Source organism: Magnolia sinica, chromosome 16 (genome assembly GCF_029962835.1).
Source record: "Magnolia sinica isolate HGM2019 chromosome 16, MsV1, whole genome shotgun sequence".
Lineage (NCBI taxonomy): Eukaryota > Viridiplantae > Streptophyta > Magnoliopsida > Magnoliales > Magnoliaceae > Magnolia > Magnolia sinica.
Window position 1 is genome coordinate 65,664,244 of NC_080588.1, and position 20,478 is coordinate 65,684,721.

The 20,478-nt window shown below is 41.4% G+C and overlaps 2 protein-coding genes across 6 annotated transcripts; both read left to right on the top strand.

The window, feature by feature from the left end:
* Window positions 1-753: 753 nt before the first annotated feature.
* Window positions 754-11,701, top strand: LOC131228719 (probable beta-D-xylosidase 6). Of its 2 annotated transcripts, XM_058224569.1 has the most exons (6): window positions 754-1,522; window positions 8,122-8,288; window positions 8,393-8,490; window positions 9,298-9,648; window positions 9,735-10,151; window positions 10,996-11,701. In XM_058224569.1, the coding sequence occupies exons 1-6, from the start codon at window positions 788-790 to the stop codon at window positions 11,592-11,594; spliced, it is 2,367 nt and encodes a 788-aa protein (XP_058080552.1). In that variant the 5' UTR covers window positions 754-787; the 3' UTR covers window positions 11,595-11,701. The 2 variants fall into 2 exon arrangements, with proteins under 2 accessions (XP_058080552.1, XP_058080553.1); XM_058224570.1 differs by lacking the exon at window positions 9,298-9,648.
* A 3,190-nt stretch (window positions 11,702-14,891) lies between these two features.
* LOC131229135 (probable beta-D-xylosidase 6) lies at window positions 14,892-19,992 on the top strand. Of its 4 annotated transcripts, none has more exons than XM_058225009.1 (6): window positions 14,893-15,841; window positions 17,400-17,566; window positions 17,665-17,762; window positions 18,262-18,612; window positions 18,699-19,115; window positions 19,196-19,992. In XM_058225009.1, exons 1-6 carry the CDS (start codon window positions 15,107-15,109, stop codon window positions 19,792-19,794), a joined length of 2,367 nt encoding a protein of 788 aa, XP_058080992.1. In that variant the 5' UTR covers window positions 14,893-15,106; the 3' UTR covers window positions 19,795-19,992. The 4 variants fall into 4 exon arrangements, with proteins under 4 accessions (XP_058080993.1, XP_058080992.1, XP_058080995.1 ...); XM_058225012.1 differs by lacking the exon at window positions 14,893-15,841 and adding an exon at window positions 15,944-16,431; XM_058225011.1 differs by lacking the exon at window positions 14,893-15,841 and adding an exon at window positions 16,797-17,034.
* The last annotated feature ends 486 nt before the right edge of the window (window positions 19,993-20,478 follow it).

Consider the following 20,478-nt stretch of genomic DNA (forward strand, 5'->3'; position numbering starts at 1 on the left):
GGATGAAATATATACATCATGGTGTGGCCCACAGAGCACCGACCACCAGCCACGGGGCTGGTGTCAGGGGGAGTAGCCAATCCGTTTCCGGATAACAACGTCCAACTCATCCTGACGTCGTAGTGAATCCGATCACGAAAGCCAATTGCATGGTGTGCCACACACGGAAGCGGATTGTATGGTGTGCCACACACCATTGTTCTCAGTGGTGTATTGACGTCACCAAGTTCTGTGAGTCCACCAAGATGTACGAGTTACATCTACACCGTTCATCCATTTGTGAGATCATTTTAGGACATGTTCCGAAAAATTAAGGCAGATGCAAATCCCAAGTGGACCACATCACAAAACGACATGGGGATAGAAAGTCTACAGTTGTAAACTTTCCAGGGGCACAGAAGTTTTGGATCAAGCTGTGTTTTGGCTTCATCTAAGTATACGTGACATTATGAACATATTGGATGAAAAATAAACATCATGGTGTGCCTAGGAAGGTTTCAACGGTGGTTGTCAGTGTCTCAAAACTTTCTGTGGTGTGGTCCATTTGAGCTTTGGATCTACCTTAATTTTTGCCCCAATCCCTAAAATGATCTTCCAAAATAGATGAACCGTATGAATATAACAAATAAGTCATAGTGGGGCCCACAGAACTTGGTGACGTCAACACACCACCAAGATCGTTGGTGGGGCACACCACGCAATCCGCTTCGATGATCTGACGATCATGATAACTATCGGTTGTATTACAAAAAGCCACTCTCCCATCTCCAATCCAACTCCCTCCCAGATGGCCCATTGGAGAACAACCACCTTTCTCAAAATCCTCACCATCCTCTTACTCTCCGTATTCCACCCGATCACAGCCGTAAAAACACCCACAGCAACAACTACAACGACAGAAAAACACCTACATCCAAAATTCCCATGCAAACCCCCCCACCAAAACGTATACCCCTTCTGCAACACCTCCCTTCCCATCGACACCAGAGCTCAATCCCTCCTCTCCCTCCTCACCCTCGATGAGAAGATCCTCCAACTCTCCAGCAAAGCTGGCCCCATTCCTCGCCTTGGCCTCCCCGCCTACGAATGGTGGTCAGAATCACTCCACGGCATTTCCACAAACGGCTATGGTGTCAACTTCAACGGCACAATCCCCGCCGCTACCAGCTTCCCTCAAGTCCTCCTCACGTCAGCCTCCTTCAACCGGAGCCTCTGGTCTGCAATCGCCACTGCGATTGCAGTCGAGGGTAGAGCGATGTACAATCTAGGTCAGGCCGGGCTGACGTTCTGGGCACCTAATATCAACATCTTTAGGGACCCCAGATGGGGAAGAGGGCAAGAGACACCTGGCGAGGATCCGATGGTCACAGCAGCCTACTCGGTCGAGTACGTCAGGGCGTTCCAGGGGGAGTATTTGAGTGGTGGGTCCCAGAAGCTGATGTTATCTGCATGCTGCAAGCATTACACTGCCTATGATTTGGAGAGTTGGGGGAACTTCAGTCGGTATACTTTCAATGCTAAGGTAAAGAGGTTATCTTGGGTTCTTCTCTTATTACTGTCGTCGTTGGATTCTTTTTCATGTTCGTCTCTGTATTTCGATCGACGTAGTCAAGAACTACGTTTTATTTCGTTGATGTGTAGTGATCGTAGTAAAAAATATTCTCCAATTTTCGTAAAATCTTGCAGAATCTTTTGAGAATTTTCGAACGAAGAGTTCCTTTATTTTGGGTTTTTAAGTTTTCAACCGTTAGACATCCGGAAGCGGATTGGCTAGTGTAAGAAGACGAGCACTGACGCTCCTCGAGCTCGGAGTTGTACGAACGGTTAAAAGGAGATTAAAGTTAAATGGTACCCAAAATGACTTATTTATTATATCCACACTGTTCATCCATTTCTAAAGATCATTTTACAGCATGAGCAAATAATTTGTAGGTCTCACCGTAACATTTATTTTCCATCTAATCTATTCGTAAGGTAAAAAAAGACATGAATGGAGAAGAAAAACAAATATTATATTGATCCAAAACTTCCGTGACTCCAAAAGAGTTTCAATGGTAGACGTTTAATCTCCACTGCTGTTTGTCCACGTGATCGGTCTTATTTTTCTACTCAAGCTTTACAATGAGCTCAGCAAATGTACTCATGGTTTGGATATAACATATACCTCACAATAGGACCCCATGAAAATGGCGGCACCACTGCCGGACATGCAGACATGCAGTAGGCAGCGGCCACCAGTACTGCATGTTTCAGGGGCGGCGGCGCCACCGCCGGACAGGGGTAGTTTAGTCCGGCGGTACGTATTAGTTTGGGAAAGTAAAGTTTAGTTCCACGGAAAGAGTCCGGATCCTCTGTTATCAGGTCAACAGAGAATTCCTGATACCCTAATTCTCATTAGTCCACGTCACTACTCACTAAAAAAATAAAAATAATAAAAAATAGCTTCGGACGCCAAACCATTAGGGTAACAGGAATTCTCTGTTGACCGGACAACAGAGGATCCCGACTCCCACGGAAAAGCGCGTGGATAAAAAGTGGGATATATGGTCAGAAAAAAGTCTTTTCAAGGGTAAGTACTCTGTCGGCCGCAACTGAAATTATATGAACCAATCGTAGCCCTACGTAGGCTTAACTTTATGTTTGTGATAAATCCACCCCGTCCATCTGTTTTTTCATCCATCTGTTTCGTTAGAGTATTTTTGAAGTAGGTTTGCGTTCAAAGTGGGCCCCACGATTGCCCCAAGAAGTTCAACGGTTAGGTCCAATCCTACCGTTTCCTGTCGTGTAGCTCACTTTTTTTTTCCACACGCACACACACTATACACTCACGCTGGTGGAATTTCACCACCAATGGGCACTCGAACTCTTATCGGGAGTTGAAACTCTCGAGAATCTACCACCCGGGGAAGAGTAAGGACCCGTTGTCGAGCAGCCTACCTATGGCCATGCCTTCAAATGAGATGGCAAAACAGTTTTCTCGCAAAAATCATGGTAGCCGCCACCGTATATGGCTATGTACTAATTACACCTAACGCCGTCCACGCCCAAGGCTCAATGACGCGATGGACCCAACGTCATCGTACGTGTGCCTACCTCGTGCGCCTACGTGGATGTTTGTGAGAAATCCACTCCATCCAACTGTTTTCCCAGTTCATTTTAGGGCATGGGGTAGATCCAATGCTCAAAGAAGTCCCATGATGTCCCAAGATGTCGTAAGGTGTTGTTCAATCTCACCATTTCCTGTCCTATGGCCCACCTGAGCTTTGGATCGTTCTTATTTTTGGACCCATACCTAGAGGTGGGCATAATGGACCCAATCCGACCTGACTCGGTACCGTTTCGAACAGAACCGGCGGCATAGATCGGCCTGATCGAGTCTGTCCATCCAGATTCGATCGTTTTTCAGATCAAGTTCAGATAGCGGTGTATCCGGACAGAACCGATCCGAAAATCTAGACCAAAAGAGTCTGAACCAACCCGGGGATGTAAATATCCCTCTATTTTACAAAATATCCCTATGTCTTTGGCTTTTCGTTTGACGCCAAAAAAATCCGCCCAACATACACTTAGCCCCCAACTCTCTCTCTATCTCTCTTTATATATGTCTTTCTCTTTATATCTCTTTCCCTTTCTGTTGAAGATGAAGGCGAGTAGAAGACTAGTTAGATATGCGGTAGATCAAATACCTCTCTTTCTGCCGTTGGATTTTGGAGATTTCTCTGTTGGAGAGATATATACTGAGATATGATGGATAGTTGTGGATGGAAGAGAGAAAGAGAAAGAGACTGGTAGCAAACATTGATTGAAGAAGGTTGGCGTACCGCTATTCACAGGCGTCGTCTTGACAGCCAAACCTAAAGACAGAAGCAAATTGGCTAGTGTAATGTTAGCAAGTTCTGTGGCTCTAATCACAAGGTATGTGTTATATCCAAACCGTTAATCCATTTGGCAATATCATATTAAGGGTTAGGACAAAAATAAAACAGATCTAACCATTAAGTGGACCACACTATGGAAAGCAGTGGGGTATTGAACGTCTACCATTGAAACCCTTTTTGGGTTCACAAAAGTTTTGGATCAACATGAAATTTGTTTGTCCACTTCATTCAAATCTTTGTGACCTTAAGAACAGATTGGATGGAAACGGAACATTATGGTGGCCCTACAAATTGTTTAACGGTGAAAATCCTCATCTCCACTGCAATTTATGGTGTGATCCAGATAATCTTTAGATCTATTTCATTTTTTTGGATAATGCTCTAAAATGATCTCTAAAACTAGATGAATGGTATATATATGATAAATACATCACTGTGGGGTCGTGTAACTTTGATCTCCTTTGGACTGTTCGTACAACTCGGAGCTCAAGGAGCGCCAGTGCTCGTCTTCGCACGACATGTACCTACAGCAAGTACGTATAGTTGGCGTTAGCTATATAGCCTATAGTAGGCAGTAGTACTTCTTGGAGCGCACTGAGTTACTACACTCTTATCGTACTGAGTAAACTAAGTTGGGCCCACCGCAAATGCATGTAGTTCATCCACGCCGTCCATTCGTTTTGCCAGATCATTTTATGGGTTCAACCCAAAATTGATGCATATACAAAGCTCAAGTGGACCATACCATTGGAAAAGGTGGAAGTATTGATTTCAACCGTTGAAAATTTTCTAAGGCCCTCAATGATGTTTACTTGTCATCCAACTTGTTCTTAAGATCCGAAAGACATGGATGAAGGGAAAACACAAATATCAGGTTGATCTAAACCCTCTGTTGTCACCAAGAATTTTTCAACAGTAGATGTTCAATTCACACTATTTCCGGTTGGCGTGGTCCATTTGAGGCTTGGATATACTCCATTTTTGGGGTAATACCCTAAAATTATATTTCAAAAGAGATGGACGAAGTGGATACAATGCATGAATGCCACTGGGGCCTACTGAGTTTATTTAGTACGCTTACCGTACTGAGTTACTCGGTACGCAATCCGCTACCCTTCATACAAAGCTTCTTCAAGAAGCTGATTTCATGGGAGATATTTTATCCATTGAGTAAACTATGTGGGGCCTGTCTTAACTTTTTTTTGGTTTATCCACACCGTCCATCAATTTTTTCAGATCATTTAAGAGATTCATGCTAAATTTTAAGGAGATCTAATAATCAAGTAGATCTCACCATAAGAAATAGTGAGAATAATGATTTCCACACCGTTGACAAAAATGGACATCCAAACCTTGCCCAACCCAATCCGACTCAGTTTTTCTGACCGAGTCGGACTTGGATCGGTCCAGGTCAGCAGGGTTTAGGATCAGATTGGGTTAAAGGACCTGGACTCGGTCCCGGATCTGATCGAGTTCGGGTCAGGCCATGCCGAACTCGCACCTGGTCGAGTTGGGCCCAAACCGTTTCGACTCGGTCCGATGCCCAGCTCTACCCATACCCTTAAATGAGATGGAAAAATAGATGAACAGGTGGATTTATCAAAAACATCAACCTCGATGTTTGTGCAAGACTAGCTTAGTTTTCTTTTTGTCTGCCCCACAAGAAGAAGATCCAGACCGTTCATTTGGAAAGAATCATCATGGATTGACCATATCCCCAAATTTGCATTCGTCTTAAGTGACATAGAGAGCAGAAACATTATGAGGCATGCAATGACGTGTGTGGGACCCAAAACCCCACGGAACGTGGACCCACCACGATTATTGTGAGAAATCCATCCCGTCCATCTGTTTTCCCAGCTTGTTTTAGGGACATGGGCCAAAAAATGAGGCAGATCCTGGGTGCAATGGACCGCACCAAAGAAACAGTGGGGATACTAACGCCCACCGTTGAAACCTTCTTAGGGCCCACCTGAAACTCAGATCGGACTCATTTTTGGGCTTGTGGCTTAAAATGAGATGGAAAAATGGATGAACAACGTCGATCATACCCATACGTTAAAGTGGGCCCCATCGAAGCTCGTGCGGGATCACCCCTACCCCTTCGGGCGCGGATTAGATACTGACAAGGTCCGTATCCAAATCGCTGCTGAAGTGACGTCACCAAGTTTTGTGGACCCACCATGATGCATGTGTTGTATCCATACCGTCCATCCATTTGGAGAGATCTTTTTATAGCATGAGAAAAATAATGAGATAGATCTAAAGTTCAAATGGATCCCACCATAGAAAACAGTGGGGATAGTGACATCCACCGTTCAAAACTTCTTAGGGGCCACAGAAGTTTCCCATCAAGCTTATATTTTTGTTTTCACTTCATCTATCTCTAATGTTAACTTATGAATAGGTTGGATCTAAAAAAATACATCATGGTGGGCCCTATAAATGTTTCAATGGTGGGAGTGACTGATCACACGGTTTTCTGTGGTGGGTCCACTTGAACTTTAGATCTATCTCACTCTTTTTCCCATGCCATAAACCAATATCTACAAATGGATGGACGGTATGGGTACAACACACGCATCATGGTGGGGTCCACAGAGCTTGGTGACGTCACTGCAGTAGCGATTTGGCTGCTAACCTTGTCAGTATCTAATCGCGCCCCTTCAAACGGGGTATAATCGGTAAAATGCAGGACGCGGATTAGCTACTGAACTCGACAGTAGCGACTCTAGCTGCTGAAGTGACGTCACCACGTTCTGTCAGCCCAACCATGAAGTATGTATTGTATCCACACCGTCCATACACTTGGCCCATATCAAAGGCGGGGCACATACAATGGACAGTCCACATCAAAAGTGAGCTCCACATGATGGGCAATAGACATTAAAGATGGGGCCCACATGGTGGACAGTTCATATCACCTATGGGCAATGGACGACATTAAAGATGGGGCCTACATGATGATGGGTCTAAAAAATGGGTATTCCACATCAAAGGTCCACCCAAATAATGAACAGCCCAAATCCAAGGCAAGCCCTGCATGATGGACTTCCCACATTGAAGGTGGGGCCCACATGATGCATGGTCCAAACTCAGGGTGGGCTCCACAAGATGAACAGTGTACATTGAAGGGGACCCCACATAATGGATGGTCCACATCAACAATCAACCCCTAATGTTGAATGGCCCACATCCAAGGTGGGTCCCGCATGATTAATAGGCCCTATCAAATGTGGGCCCCACATGATGGATAGTCAACATAAAAGGTGGCTCCACATGATGGGCAGTGGATATTGATGGTGGGCCCCACATGAGGACAGTTCACGTCAAAGTTCGTCCCGTAATGATTAATGGTCCACATTCAGCCCACATAATGTAGGGCCCACTTCAAAGGCCACGCATTATGGATGATCCACATTAAAGGTGGGCCACTGCATGATGGACATGCCACATCAGAGGTGGGCCCCGCATGATGAATAGCCCACATCGAAGTGGGCCTTGCAAGGTGGATAGTCCACATTGAAGGTAAGCCCTACACAATGGATGGTTCACATCGAAGAGAAGGCCAAGGTGGGCCCAACATGATGAACGATCCACATCAAGGGTAAGCTCCATGTAATGAAAGGTGGATATTAAGGTTGAACCAAACAAAATTAAAGGATAAGTTCTCATGTGACATTAGAAACTAAACATACTTTTCCACTTTTGGTTGATTAGTATTTGTTTAGGGCCCGTTTGCATACCACCAAATAAGTTACTTTTTCTACTTAACAGCAGTGGATGAGTAACTTATTTAAGATAAGTAAGTTTGGTTTATGATCAATTATGAGTACGTTTTTATTTAAAGTTACTTAATCACACCAGTTTAATAAGTAAAAAATCAAAATAATACTTATGGCATAAGTAGCTTATCCTACGTAACTTTGGATCCAAACTCTCCCTTAACAAATGTACTTATATACTATATCCGTGGAAACCAAGATAAGCTACTTGAGTAATGTTAGATGAGCTGTTGGACTTGTATAAGTGTGTGTGTGAGTGATCTAGGGTTCAATCCCTGGTAGTGTTACCTTATTATTATTATTATCATCGAAATAAGCTACTTATGCATGCATAACACATACGCATTCAAGATAGGAATTTTTATTTTTGTTTTTTTGAAGGATTCATTCAAGCTTTAGTAATTATAATTCCAGCTAGTAACATGTAATCATGTTTTGTTCATCTCTGTTATTGTCAGGTGTTGAAGCAAGATATGGAAGACACATATCAGCCCCCATTTCGCAGCTGTATCGAAGATGGTGGTGCTAGCTGTTTGATGTGTTCCTACAATCAGGTAGATGGGGTGCCTGCATGCGCACGGCATGATCTCTTACAGAAAGCTCGAACTGAATGGGGATTTAATGGGTAATTGATATTAATAAAAAGTGTTTATGTATATGCTGTTTTATGCAAACATGTACTGAAAATGATCATGAATTTGCTGACTAATTTTTCAAATGAAAATACAGATATATCACGTCTGACTGTGATGCCGTTTCAATCATCTACAAAGATCAGAAGTACGCATCAAGTCCTGAAGATGCAGTTGCAGCTGTCTTGAAAGCAGGTTAGCATTGTTGCCTGAATTAAGAGGAGAGGAATTATACAATCCTTGACGGAAGGATATGGATGAGAGAGAGAGCAGTCCACATTTAACTGGATAAAAGCCAAAGATTGGATGGCTATGATCTTCCAACCTGGAAGTTTTTTGGGGCATGGTCCATCCAATATCGGGTCCTTAGATCAACAATCTCAATTACTGAGGGGATTCTATGTTAATCTGTATTGCAGAATTGACGGATCATTTATGCATCAATAACTAGGATTCAATGTCACAACCTTAATTAAAGTGTATGTGATTGGGAAGACATTCCCAATTCTTCGATATAGCCCACATGAATTTTGATCTTTCACACCGTGCACCTTTAGGAGAACCTCTCAATGGGAGTAGAGTGAGGAGACTAAGACATCTATTTATAGAAAAAAGGGCTACAGAAGCTTACCCTTCACATTCTCCCCTTTAGCATCTCTGCATTATAGGATTCTATATCCATTTTAATAACCATATATAAGGACCACAGTTCAAGCGTCCTGCCCCAAACATATTTGCAACGACAACAACTGTAATGGGGCCCACTGAATTGCTCAATCTTAATAATTCAATGGTTAGATCTAAACCGATGATCGTTTGTGGCCCACCTAATAAGAATCTTACATACTATACATATAATAAGGTATAGGAATGTAGAATTCGTATGAAGTAAACATTGCCCAGTTAATTAATATAGTCTGTCATCTGAAATTTCCTTCCCGTCTTCTCCTTGTACCTGTAAGTTTTCTAAAATCCAAATAAAACTATCATCTCTATGAGCAGGAATGGATATAAACTGCGGAACGTATTTGCTTGAGCACACTCAGTCAGCAGTCGAAAAGGGAAAGGTTGGAGAAGAGGACATCGACCGAGCACTTCTTAATATCTTCTCAGTTCAACTACGACTCGGGCTTTTCGACGGAGACCCAAAAAAGCAGCAGTTTGGAAATTTAGGACCTCATGATGTATGTAATCAAGATCACAGAAAACTGACACTAGAAGCTTCAAGACAGGGGATTGTACTTCTTAAGAATGATAGGAAGTTCTTGCCACTGAAGAAGAACACAATCACGTCGTTAGCAATAATCGGCCCTGCTGCGAATGATACTAGCAATTTGGGTGGTGGCTACTCAGGTTTTAGATGCATATATAGTAGCAAATTTCCATCGAATTGATTCGAGTTTTGTTGTTTTTAAGTTGTTGGGTTTTGAAATGTGCAGGTATTCCATGCAATCCGAAGAGTATTTTTGAAGGACATAAGTCTTATATACAGAAGACACTGTATGCCTCTGGTTGCCTTGACGTGCCATGCAAATCTGATGATGGATTTGAAGAAGCTATCCATGTTGCCAAAATGGCAGATGTTGTGGTTGTAGTTGCTGGGTTGGATCCAACTCAAGAATCTGAAGAACATGACCGGTTGAGCCTACTGTTGCCTGGTAAACAGATGGATCTTGTATTGGCGGTTGCCCATGCGAGTAAAAGGCCAATCGTAGTGATCTTGATGGGTGGTGGCCCGCTCGATGTCTCATTTGCAAAAGATCACCCACTAATTGCAAGTATTTTGTGGGTCGGATACCCAGGCGAAGCTGGCGGGAAAGCAGTTGCAGAAGTAATATTTGGAGAATTCAATCCAGGTTAGTACCTTGAATTATGCCGAAAGATTTTAATACAGATGTAGAGCGGATTCAAGACACTTTCACGGCAAAGACGGACTAGAGAAGGCCCGATCGGAGGCGGAAATGATCCGGACTATTAGAACCTTAAAACAATCATCTCGCAAACTGGAATGAGTTTTTCGACATATCATATATAATTTTGGGCAGAAGAAGCTACTTGACCCAACCAACCCTGATATGCCGGTTGCTCATGCCGGATTTGCGAGATTCCATTATATCAATAGTGAAAAGTCTAATTTCTTTTTATTTTTACTATAAATAGTAAGTTTTAGTTCGCATATAATTTTTTATCGTATTTGCAAGATTCCATCTTATCAACCGTCAAAATTCCAATTTATTTTTGTTTTTACTATAAATAGTAAGTTTTAGTTCACATGTAATTTTTTATCCTTTGAGTTGTAGGAGTCATGCCCAACATGAAAAGAGCTTATAAAACTTAAGAGAATAAGTTGGCCCATCCTAATTGGACACTTAATATTTTTGGCAAAAAATCATGAAGTCTAGTAGGAATAATGGAGATCATTTATAAATAGTAAATTTAGTATTTATAGTAAGTCATGTTTTTAGGGTATTTGAGTTGGAGTTGGAGTTTGATTCCAGAACTCCATATAGCTCGTTATTTAAGGGATTGTAATTTCATATATATATATATATAAGTTATTAGAAATTATTTATACTTTTATCCCGGATATCTCCGTAGATATCCCATGAGTAAGACGATGAACCTCATCACGTCCTACTCTTTGTTAATTAGATACCCTTGATAAAAGACACTTAATACAATCATGGAAATGTGAAACAGGTGGGCGGCTGCCAGTAACTTGGTATCCTGAATCATTCACTCATGTGGCCATGACCGATATGAGGATGCGGGCCGACCCTTCACGTGGGTACCCTGGAAGAACATACAGATTCTACAGAGGAGACGTGGTTTACAGATTCGGATACGGCCTGAGCTACTCCGAATACTATTACAAGTTCATATCAGCGCCTGATAGAATCAGCTTGTCAGGATCTGTTGTTGAGGCCAATCCAAATAACAGATTGGCATATGAAAGAAAAGATGGGTTTGGTTACATCCACATTGATGACGTGGCATGCTGTGATGCTTTGAGGTTCAACATTCAGATCTCTGTAGTCAATAACGGCTATATGGATGGGTCCCATGTCGTCATGTTGTTCTCTAGAGCAGTTACAAAGCTCAAAGGCGCCCCACTGAAACAGCTGATCGGATTCAAACGCTTGAATACAGTGGCATACAAAGCTATTGAAACTAGCATTTTAATCGATCCATGCAAGCATTTTAGCATGGTGAATCATGCTGGATTGAGGGTGCTGTCTCTGGGAGCTCATGTTCTGATGTTGGAAGGTGTAGAGCATTCTATCTTTATTGAAACATAAGAAGGTCAGTTTATAAGATTTGTTGTTTGGGGTATGTGAGTGTTGTAATTTCTTGTGACATGTATTGCAGTTAAAATTGTATAATGTTGTTTATAAACCTTTCTTATCGCTTTTGGGCTAAGGGTTAGGTTAACCATGGCATCATAAATAAGTGCATTATTGGAACCATCCAAGTGTAAAATGTTTAATACACAGACCTCCATGTCAGAAAGTGCGGAAGTGTGAGCCCTCAAGATCTGACAGTTTGCATGATATGAAACCTTCATGAAGCTGAAGATTAACGCTCCAGATCCAGCGGCCCACCTATTCACTACTGGAGCAGATGGGTTTATTCATCCCTTTGATTCTATGGTATAAATGGCCCCAGAGTACGATCTATGGCTTAAATCGTCTCAATGACAAATTAAACGGATAAATTTCTATCCTTTTATAGGAAATAATGGGAGTTTGGATGAGACCATAAGTTATCAGTCTTATCCCTATCTTCCCATCTAAAATCAAATTCAAAGTTGAATTTGAAAACTAACTGAAAGGAAGAGGCCGAAAGAAGCCTAAACTCATGGGACCAACCCACTAGTGATTGCCCACCAGTGGACCCCACAAGCCTATCTCCAACACTCCATATTTAGAAACTAACTGCTGGTAGATGACTAGAGATAATTTAGAACAATGAAATGAAAGAGAATGTTCAGTGGCTACAATTCAACTCCAAAAATGAAATGTCAGGATCATTAGTCAATCATGATTATATAGAAATAAAATTTGTGGTATTATCAACAAAACGGATGATTTAAATGATCAGAACATCTCACAATGTGGGCCCCAACTGGTGGCGGTCCACAGGGAAAACTGAGTGACCACATTGCAAAACGATTCTACTTTGAAAATTGAAATTACAATGATAAACTGGCTCTGAGAATGAGACCGGGTTGGAAATTTCTATGTGGTACTGTGGCTAATAGATTGCAGGGTCCAATGGGGCTATGTTTCAGAGATTTAAAACATTGGTATGATAGAACTCACCTTGGATGGTGAGTAAATGAAAGATGGTCCATGTTAAAAGATCTTATCCTAGAATATTTGGCCCTTTATTAGTTGAATAAAGACAGTCCATTTTCTCACCACCCATCCAAGGGTTTACGATTTACTTATGTAAAGATTTTTTGTGCATGGGCCATTCATAGTAGGTCCACAATGCCAATAGCTCGAATAACATTTTTGATCTATGAAACCAAAATGGAACTTTACACGCTCTCCACCAGAGTATAGTGGGCTTAACAAACTCTATGGGCCCCACTATGACATTTATGTCTTATCCGTACTGTTCATCCATTTTGACAACTCATTTTAGGGCCTGATCCAAAACAAAAAAGGCAGATCTAAATCTCAAGTGAACCACACCACAGGAAACGAGAGAATTACTTGGGTGCCACGGATGTCTTGGATCAAGCTGATATTTGTATTTCCCCTTAATTCAGATCTATGTAATCTAATCAATGGGTTGGATAGCAAATAAACACTGCAGGGGCTTGGCTAGTTTTTAACGTCACGCATTCAATTGCCACTATTTTCTTGTTGTGGGTCCACCTAAGATTTAGATCTTCTTCCTTTTTGTGTTCGTGCCCAGGGTATAGATCAAACAAACATATCATCGTGGAGCCCAATCCAGTCTGATTATGAAATTCATGTCTATCAATAGTATATTAAAATGTTGATTTCATTTAAAAGATGAAGTAAAACAGTCATCTTAGGATATAACGGCACCCATCCTTTGTGGATAAGATCATATGAGGCTCCTTTATGACCTCATCCACAAAGGATAATGGGCGGGATTTTGAAGAAGTTTAAAAGCAGGTATTGGTTAAGGATGGGCGGGATTTTGAAGAAGTTTAAAAGCCCTGCCATCTGCTGTTCGAACGGACGTTGTTTGATCCCTCTTCCCTCAGATTGATGGACTTAAATTTTAATCATTTTATTTTTCTTTAATATGATTGTTTGAAAATTGGTGAAAGTATTGTTTAAAATCAAAACCCTAACAATAAACAAAGAATGAGATCCTTACACTTAACAGAGAACCAAGACCCTACCCTTACAAGGCCAACTGCAAAATACAACCTCAAGTCAATAGAGAATTAAGACCTTGTCCTTTGGACTATAGCCACCTTCAAAGTGACAACCAAGACCCAATCCTGTTCTCTGTTATCATGATTGATGGGGTTATGGTTCACAGTGACCCCTTATTAAGGTCATGATTCTAATTCACAATTGCCTTTATAAGAACAAGGTCACAATTCTCTGTTGACCATAAGGTTATAGAGAATTGAGACCTTGCCCGTGGGACAATAGCCACCTTCAAAGTAACAAACAAGACCATATCCAGCACTCTGCTGTCACGATTGATAGGGTTGTGGTTGGCACTTACCCCCTAATTAGGGACATGATTCTATTTCACGGTTGCTTTTATAAGAACAAGGTCTCAATTCTCTACTGCCTGTAGGGTTGTAGAGAATTGAGACCTTGTCCGTGGTACAATAGCCACCTTCAAAGTAACAACCAAGGCCCTATCTAACCCTTTGTTGTCACGATTGATAGGGTTGTGGTCGGCACTTACTCCTAACAAGGGTCAAGATTCTAATTCACAGTTGCCTTTATATAAGCAAGGTCTCAATTATCTATTAACTATAGGGTTATAGTTCATAGTTGCCTTGTGAGACAAAGTCTCATATATCTGTTAACTATTTGGGTTGTAGTCCATGGGTTACATAGTCGCCTCTATTTTTAAAAAGAAAATTAAATATTTTTTTTAAAGAATGAAAATTAAAAAGAAGAATGACAAGACAAATGTACGTTATTTTATTTATTTGATATTTTTATTTTCTTTTTTATTTTAGAAATATTTTTTTCATTTATTAATTAATTTGAAGAAAAAGAAGAAAGTAAATTTATTTATTTATTTAATATTATTCTTTTTATTCTCTTTTTACTTTTTAAAGAAGAAGAAAATATGGAAGTTATATTTTTCTTATTTATTTGTCTTTTTTTAAGAGAGAAGAAAATGGAAAAAACAAAAAAAAAAGTTATTTTATTTATTTGATATTTTTATTTTTGATTTTTTTATTATTTTCTAAAGGAGAAGAAAAAAAAAATATTAAAGGTGTTTTTACATTTATTTTTCTCATTTTCAAGGGGGAAAAAAAAGGAACAAAGGGAGCAGGGGTATTTTCGTCTAAAAAAGACACGATGCAATAAATGTCCAAAAAAAGGGTTTTGAAATTACCAATTCGGACGTTCGGTTGTAATAATCCCTTCTTTTGTCCATAGATAAAGACCTCTTATCTTTATCCTTACTGGTAAAACGGAAAATTACAAGGGTAACCCTCTCTAACTCATCCTGACGTCACAAGACAATGACCACGGTCAAGATAACGATGATCAGAAAAATTACAAAAAGGCCACTCTCTTTTCCCATCTTACAGTCTTACTACTGACTTCAACCACAACCAAACAGCCAAATGTCCCAATGGAGATCTACCTCATTCGTGAAAATCATCTCTCTCCTCTTCCTCTCTCTATCCCACACAACCACAGCCACAAAAACACCCACACCAACAACTACAACGACACCAAAACACCCACATCCAAAATTCCCATGCAGACCCCCCTACCAAAACTCGTACTCCTTCTGCAACACTTCCCTTCCCATCCACACCAGAGCTCAATCTCTCGTCTCACTCCTCACTCTCGATGAGAAGATCCTCCAGCTCTCCAACAACGCGAGCCCCATTTCCCGCCTTGGCATTCCGGCCTACCAATGGTGGTCGGAATCGCTCCATGGAATCGCCACCAACGGCCCTGGCGTCACCTTCAACGGGACCATCCCTGCCGCCACCGGATTCCCGCAAGTCCTCCTCACGTCGGCATCCTTCAACCAGAGCCTATGGTCCGCAATTGCAGCGGCGATTGCGGTCGAGGCTCGCGCGATGTACAATGCGGGTCAGGCCGGATTGACATTTTGGGCCCCTAATATCAACATTTTTAGGGACCCCAGATGGGGAAGGGGCCAGGAGACACCTGGCGAGGATCCGACGGTCGCCGCCGCCTACTCGGTTGACTATGTCAGGGCCTTTCAGGGGGAGTATTTGGGTGGTGGGTCCCAGAAGCTGATGCTCTCTGCTTGCTGCAAGCATTACACTGCCTATGATTTGGAGAGTTGGAGAAACTTCAGTCGATATACTTTCAATGCTAAGGTAAAACAGGCTGTCTTGGGTTCTTCTCTTATTACTGTCATTGGATTGTTTTTTTAATGCTTGTCTTTGTTTTTTGCTAATTCGTTGCAATGACAGTTGAATTTGGAAGAGTTACAATATTAATTCGATAAGAAATGGATTTTATTCTGTTTTTATATTTCAATCGAATTCATCAAGAACTGCCTTCTGTTTCGATGATGAGTACCGATCATAGTAAGAAGATCGTCCAATTTCCATAAAATTTTCGAACGAACCCAAATCATGGATGAGCCAATGGTTGAGAGTTGCAGGGGATTGGCTGTTTCTAACCATTTGATCTGTACACCTCTTTCCAGAACACTGCTCTAAGCTTTTGACTGTCCAAAAATAGCTGATGGACTGAACAGTTATGAACTTCCAGATGCAATTCCAGGCTATGGTTCATCCAAGAGATGGGACATTAAAGTGGAGAGCCTGGTTCCATCGTCAAATTAAAGATTGTGGTGGGGGAACGGATATTTAAATGCATTCCTCTATACAATAATGTTTCTATTTTCAACTCTAGGAGGGGAAATGCAAGCTATTCTCTACTGTTATGGATGGATCAAGAGGTTGGTTTTTAATATGTTATTTTTTTGGGATTAGTATTAGTTTAGCAGCTTTATTCAACATTTTGATCCATTTAGAAACCTACCCATTGGGAGATAGTTTCAGTTAACGAGATTCATGGTTTGTTGGATGTTCGTCATTGCCCACCATCAGGGATTGGTAGCTTACACTGCCCGTTATGTCATGAGTGTGGGAGTAGGCATATCAGATCAACTATTAAAGTATGCATATAGTTTCAGAGAAATTTGGATACTGAAACCTAAGCTAACATGTCCAAGATCTGGGATATTTGTGAGGTGTTCCTGTGTGTGTGAGACTAGGAATCAGGCCACCCAACTCTTCTGGTGGGCCAATACACTTGCGTTGAATCTGGATTGGTTGTCATTTTCAACTGCCTTTTTTTTTGCCATAAATGCGGCCCACTTTGTGTTGCTTCACAGTATGCATGTAGTTCAGAGAAAATCTATTTGCAGCACTGCATATCGAAACCCAAGCAAGCATGGCACACATGTCCAAAATCCATGACATTTGTGAGGTGGGCCCATGGCAGGATGTGTCTTAGCCGAAGAATCGGGACACCCAATTCTTCTGGCAGGTCAATACAGGTGCATCGAATTGAAATTGTTGGTTTTCATTTTTAACTGTCTATTCTCTCATGAAGTCCACCTTGCGTTGCTTCAGAATTCAAGTAGAATATAACCAAGTCTGGAATTCACAGCAGTAAGAGATTTCAGGCTAGAAATTGCTATTAACCTCTCTTGTTGATATGAAAAAAGATAGAATCATTTAACATCCCTAGAAGGTTTCAAATTCGACACGCTTTTGATGGGTCCGAAGAGTGCTTCAGTTTTTATACTTCTTACATTTATGCAATCATCTGTCTACAGAATAACAGTCGAAGATTGCATAACATAAAAGCATTCAAGCTTAGTAATTGTAATCATGTTTTGTCCTTCTCTATTATTGTCAGGTGTCGAAGCAAGATATGGAAGACACATATCAGCCCCCATTTCACAGCTGTATTGAAGAAGGCCATGCTAGCTGTTTGATGTGCTCCTACAATCAGATAAATGGGGTGCCTGTATGCGCACAGCATGATCTCTTAAAGAAAGCTCGAACCGAATGGGGATTTGATGGGTAATTGACATTAAGAAAAATGTTTATATATTGTTTTATGTGAAGATGTACTGAAGATGATCATGAACTTGTGTGTAATTTCTTGAATGAAAATACAGATACATCACATCTGACTGCGATGCTGTTGCAATCATCTATGAAGATCAGAAGTACGCATCAAGTCCTGAAGATGCAGTAGCAGATGTCTTGAAAGCAGGTTAGCGTTGTTGCCTGGATTAAGATGAGAGGAATTATATGATCCTCAGCAAAAGGATATGGATGGTCTGGTTCTTAGTTTTTCACAAGTTGGGACTTGGCTATCCAGTCCCTTGATCTGACTTACCCAACTGTCAATTGATCATGACCCAAAAATCTCCTTGGTGAGGAGAAGTCCTAACTTGTTGATTGGCGGCCTGAAAAAAGGAGATAAAGCGGCAGTCCTCGTTTAACTGGAAAAAGGCCAACGATTGGATGGCTATGATCTTCCAACCTGGAAGTTTTTTGGGGCATGGTCCATCCATTGTCGGGTCTTTAGATCAACAATCTCAATTACTGTGGGATAATATACATATCATCAGATATGGGATTGTGGAATTCATATGAAGGAAACATGCTCAGTTAAATCTCGAGTCTGTCATCTGAAGTTTCCTTCCTGTCGTCTCCTTGCACCTGTAAGTTTTCTCAAATCCAAATGAAACTATCATCTCTATGAGCAGGAATGGATATCAACTGTGGAACATATTTACTTCGGCACACTCAGTCAGCAGTCAAAAAAGGAAAGGTTCGAGAAGAGTACATCGACCGAGCACTTCTTAATCTGTTCTCAGTTCAACTGCGACTTGGGCTTTTCGACGGAGACCCAGAAAATGAGCTGTTTGGAAAATTGGGACCTCATGATGTATGTACTAAAGAGCACAGAAAACTGGCACTAGAAGCGGCAAGACAGGGGATTGTACTTCTCAAGAATGAGAAGAAGTTCTTGCCACTGAAGAAAAAGATGGTCACATCGTTAGCTGTAATAGGCCCTACAGCCAATGCAACAAGCAATTTGGGTGGTGGCTACACAGGTTTGAGACGCATATATGGTAGCCTATTTCCATCGAATTGATTCGAGTTTTATTGTTTTTATGTTGTTGGGTTTTGAAATCTGTAGGTATTCCATGCAATCCGAAGAGTATTTTTGATGGACATAGGGCTTATATACAGAAGTCATTGTATGCCTCTGGTTGCCTTAACGTGTCGTGCCAATCTGATGAAGGGTTTGAAGAAGCTGTCCATGTTGCCAAAATGACCGATGTTGTCGTGATGGTTGCTGGGTTGGATCTAACGCAAGAAACCGAAGACCATGACCGGGTGAGCCTACTGTTGCCTGGTAAACAGATGGATCTTGTATCAGCTGTTGCCCGTGCAAGTAAAAGGCCAATTGTACTGATCCTGATAGGTGGTGGGCCGCTCGATGTTTCATTTGCAAGAGATGACCCACTAATTGCAAGTATTATGTGGGTCGGATACCCAGGTGAAGCAGGCGGGAAAGCAGTAGCTGAAGTTATATTTGGAGAATTCAATCCAGGTTAGTACCTTGACTTGTCCACAGAGATTTTGATACCCTTGATGAAAGACAGTTGATGCAATCATGGAAATGCAAAACAGGTGGGCGGCTGCCAGTGACTTGGTATCCTGAATCATTCACTCGCGTCCCCATGAATGATATGAGCATGCGGGCTGACCCTTCACGTGGGTACCCTGGAAGAACATACAGATTCTATACGGGAGAGGTGGTTTACGGATTCGGATATGGCTTGAGCTACTCCAAATACTCTTACAAGTTCTTATCGGTGCCTGATAGAATCAGCTTGTCAGGATCTCTTGTCAATGCCAATCCAAATAACAGATTGGCGTATGAAAGAAAATATGGGCTCAGTTACATCCACATTGATGATGTGGCATCCTGTGATGCTTTGAGGTTCTACATTCAGATCTCGGTGGTCAATAACGGCGATATGGATGGGTCCCATGTTGTCATGTTGTTCTCTAGAGCAGCTACAATGCTCAAAGGTGCCCCACTGAAGCAGCTGATCGGATTCAAACGCGTGCATACAGTGGCATACAAAGCTATTGAAACTAGCATTCTAATCGATCCGTGCAAACATCTTAGCATGGCAAACGATGCTGGATTGCGGGTGCTGTCTCTGGGAGCTCATGTTCTGATGTTGGAAGGTGTAGAGCAGCCTATCCTCATTGAAAAATGAGTAGGCCTTTTGATGAGAGATGAAGTTTGGGGTATCTCAGAGCTTTATGATTCAAAGAAGAGAGGATTCATGTAATTGGATTTCAATCTGTTATAGGTCATTCATCATCTTCAACTGGGCCCATCATTGATAAGAATTGAATTTTGTGGTGTAAAGCACATCCTATTTTTATAGAAACATAAGAATGCCATTTGATGAGATTTGGAGTTTGGGGGGGTGTGTTTTAGTTTCTTGGGACATGCATTGCAGTTAAAAATGTTGTATGTAATAACTCAAAGAAGATGATTTCATGTCATTACATTTCAATCAGTTATAGGCCATTCATCATCATCATCAACAGCTAGGCCATCATCGTATTTCTCAATACTCTTGTAGCAGTTTCCACAATCTTCAAGAGTAAGATTCAATTCCACGACAGATGTATGAACATATACAACTGCTGTTTGTGTCAACTTCTAGATGTTTAAATACATTTCTTCTAAAACACAAGCACATGTACTGACATGGCACACGTATGGGGATCCAATCCACCATCAGGTGGGTCATGCCTTGCTCATCAGGTGGTCTAAGATGCTAGAAACAAATGGTGGCTTAGAAAAACTTCGACAAGCCTTACTTATGCATCCATTTGTTTCATAAAATGTAGCCCACCTCATCAGTGGAGTGGTCTGAATTTTGGATCAA

What these genes read in the sequence shown, in the direction of transcription:
- LOC131228719 (XM_058224569.1), top strand. Translation starts at nt 788, where the DNA reads ATGGCCCATTGGAGAACAACCACCTTTCTCAAAATCCTCACCATCCTC. An exon ending in ACTGAATGGGGATTTAATGG is followed by an intron (nt 8,289 to 8,392) that starts GTAATTGATATT and finishes ATGAAAATACAG; the next exon opens with ATATATCACGTCTGACTGTG. An exon ending in ATTTGGAGAATTCAATCCAG is followed by an intron (nt 10,152 to 10,995) that starts GTTAGTACCTTG and finishes AATGTGAAACAG; the next exon opens with GTGGGCGGCTGCCAGTAACT.
- LOC131229135 (XM_058225009.1), top strand. Translation starts at nt 15,107, where the DNA reads ATGTCCCAATGGAGATCTACCTCATTCGTGAAAATCATCTCTCTCCTC. An exon ending in ACCGAATGGGGATTTGATGG is followed by an intron (nt 17,567 to 17,664) that starts GTAATTGACATT and finishes ATGAAAATACAG; the next exon opens with ATACATCACATCTGACTGCG. An exon ending in TTTGGGTGGTGGCTACACAG is followed by an intron (nt 18,613 to 18,698) that starts GTTTGAGACGCA and finishes TGAAATCTGTAG; the next exon opens with GTATTCCATGCAATCCGAAG.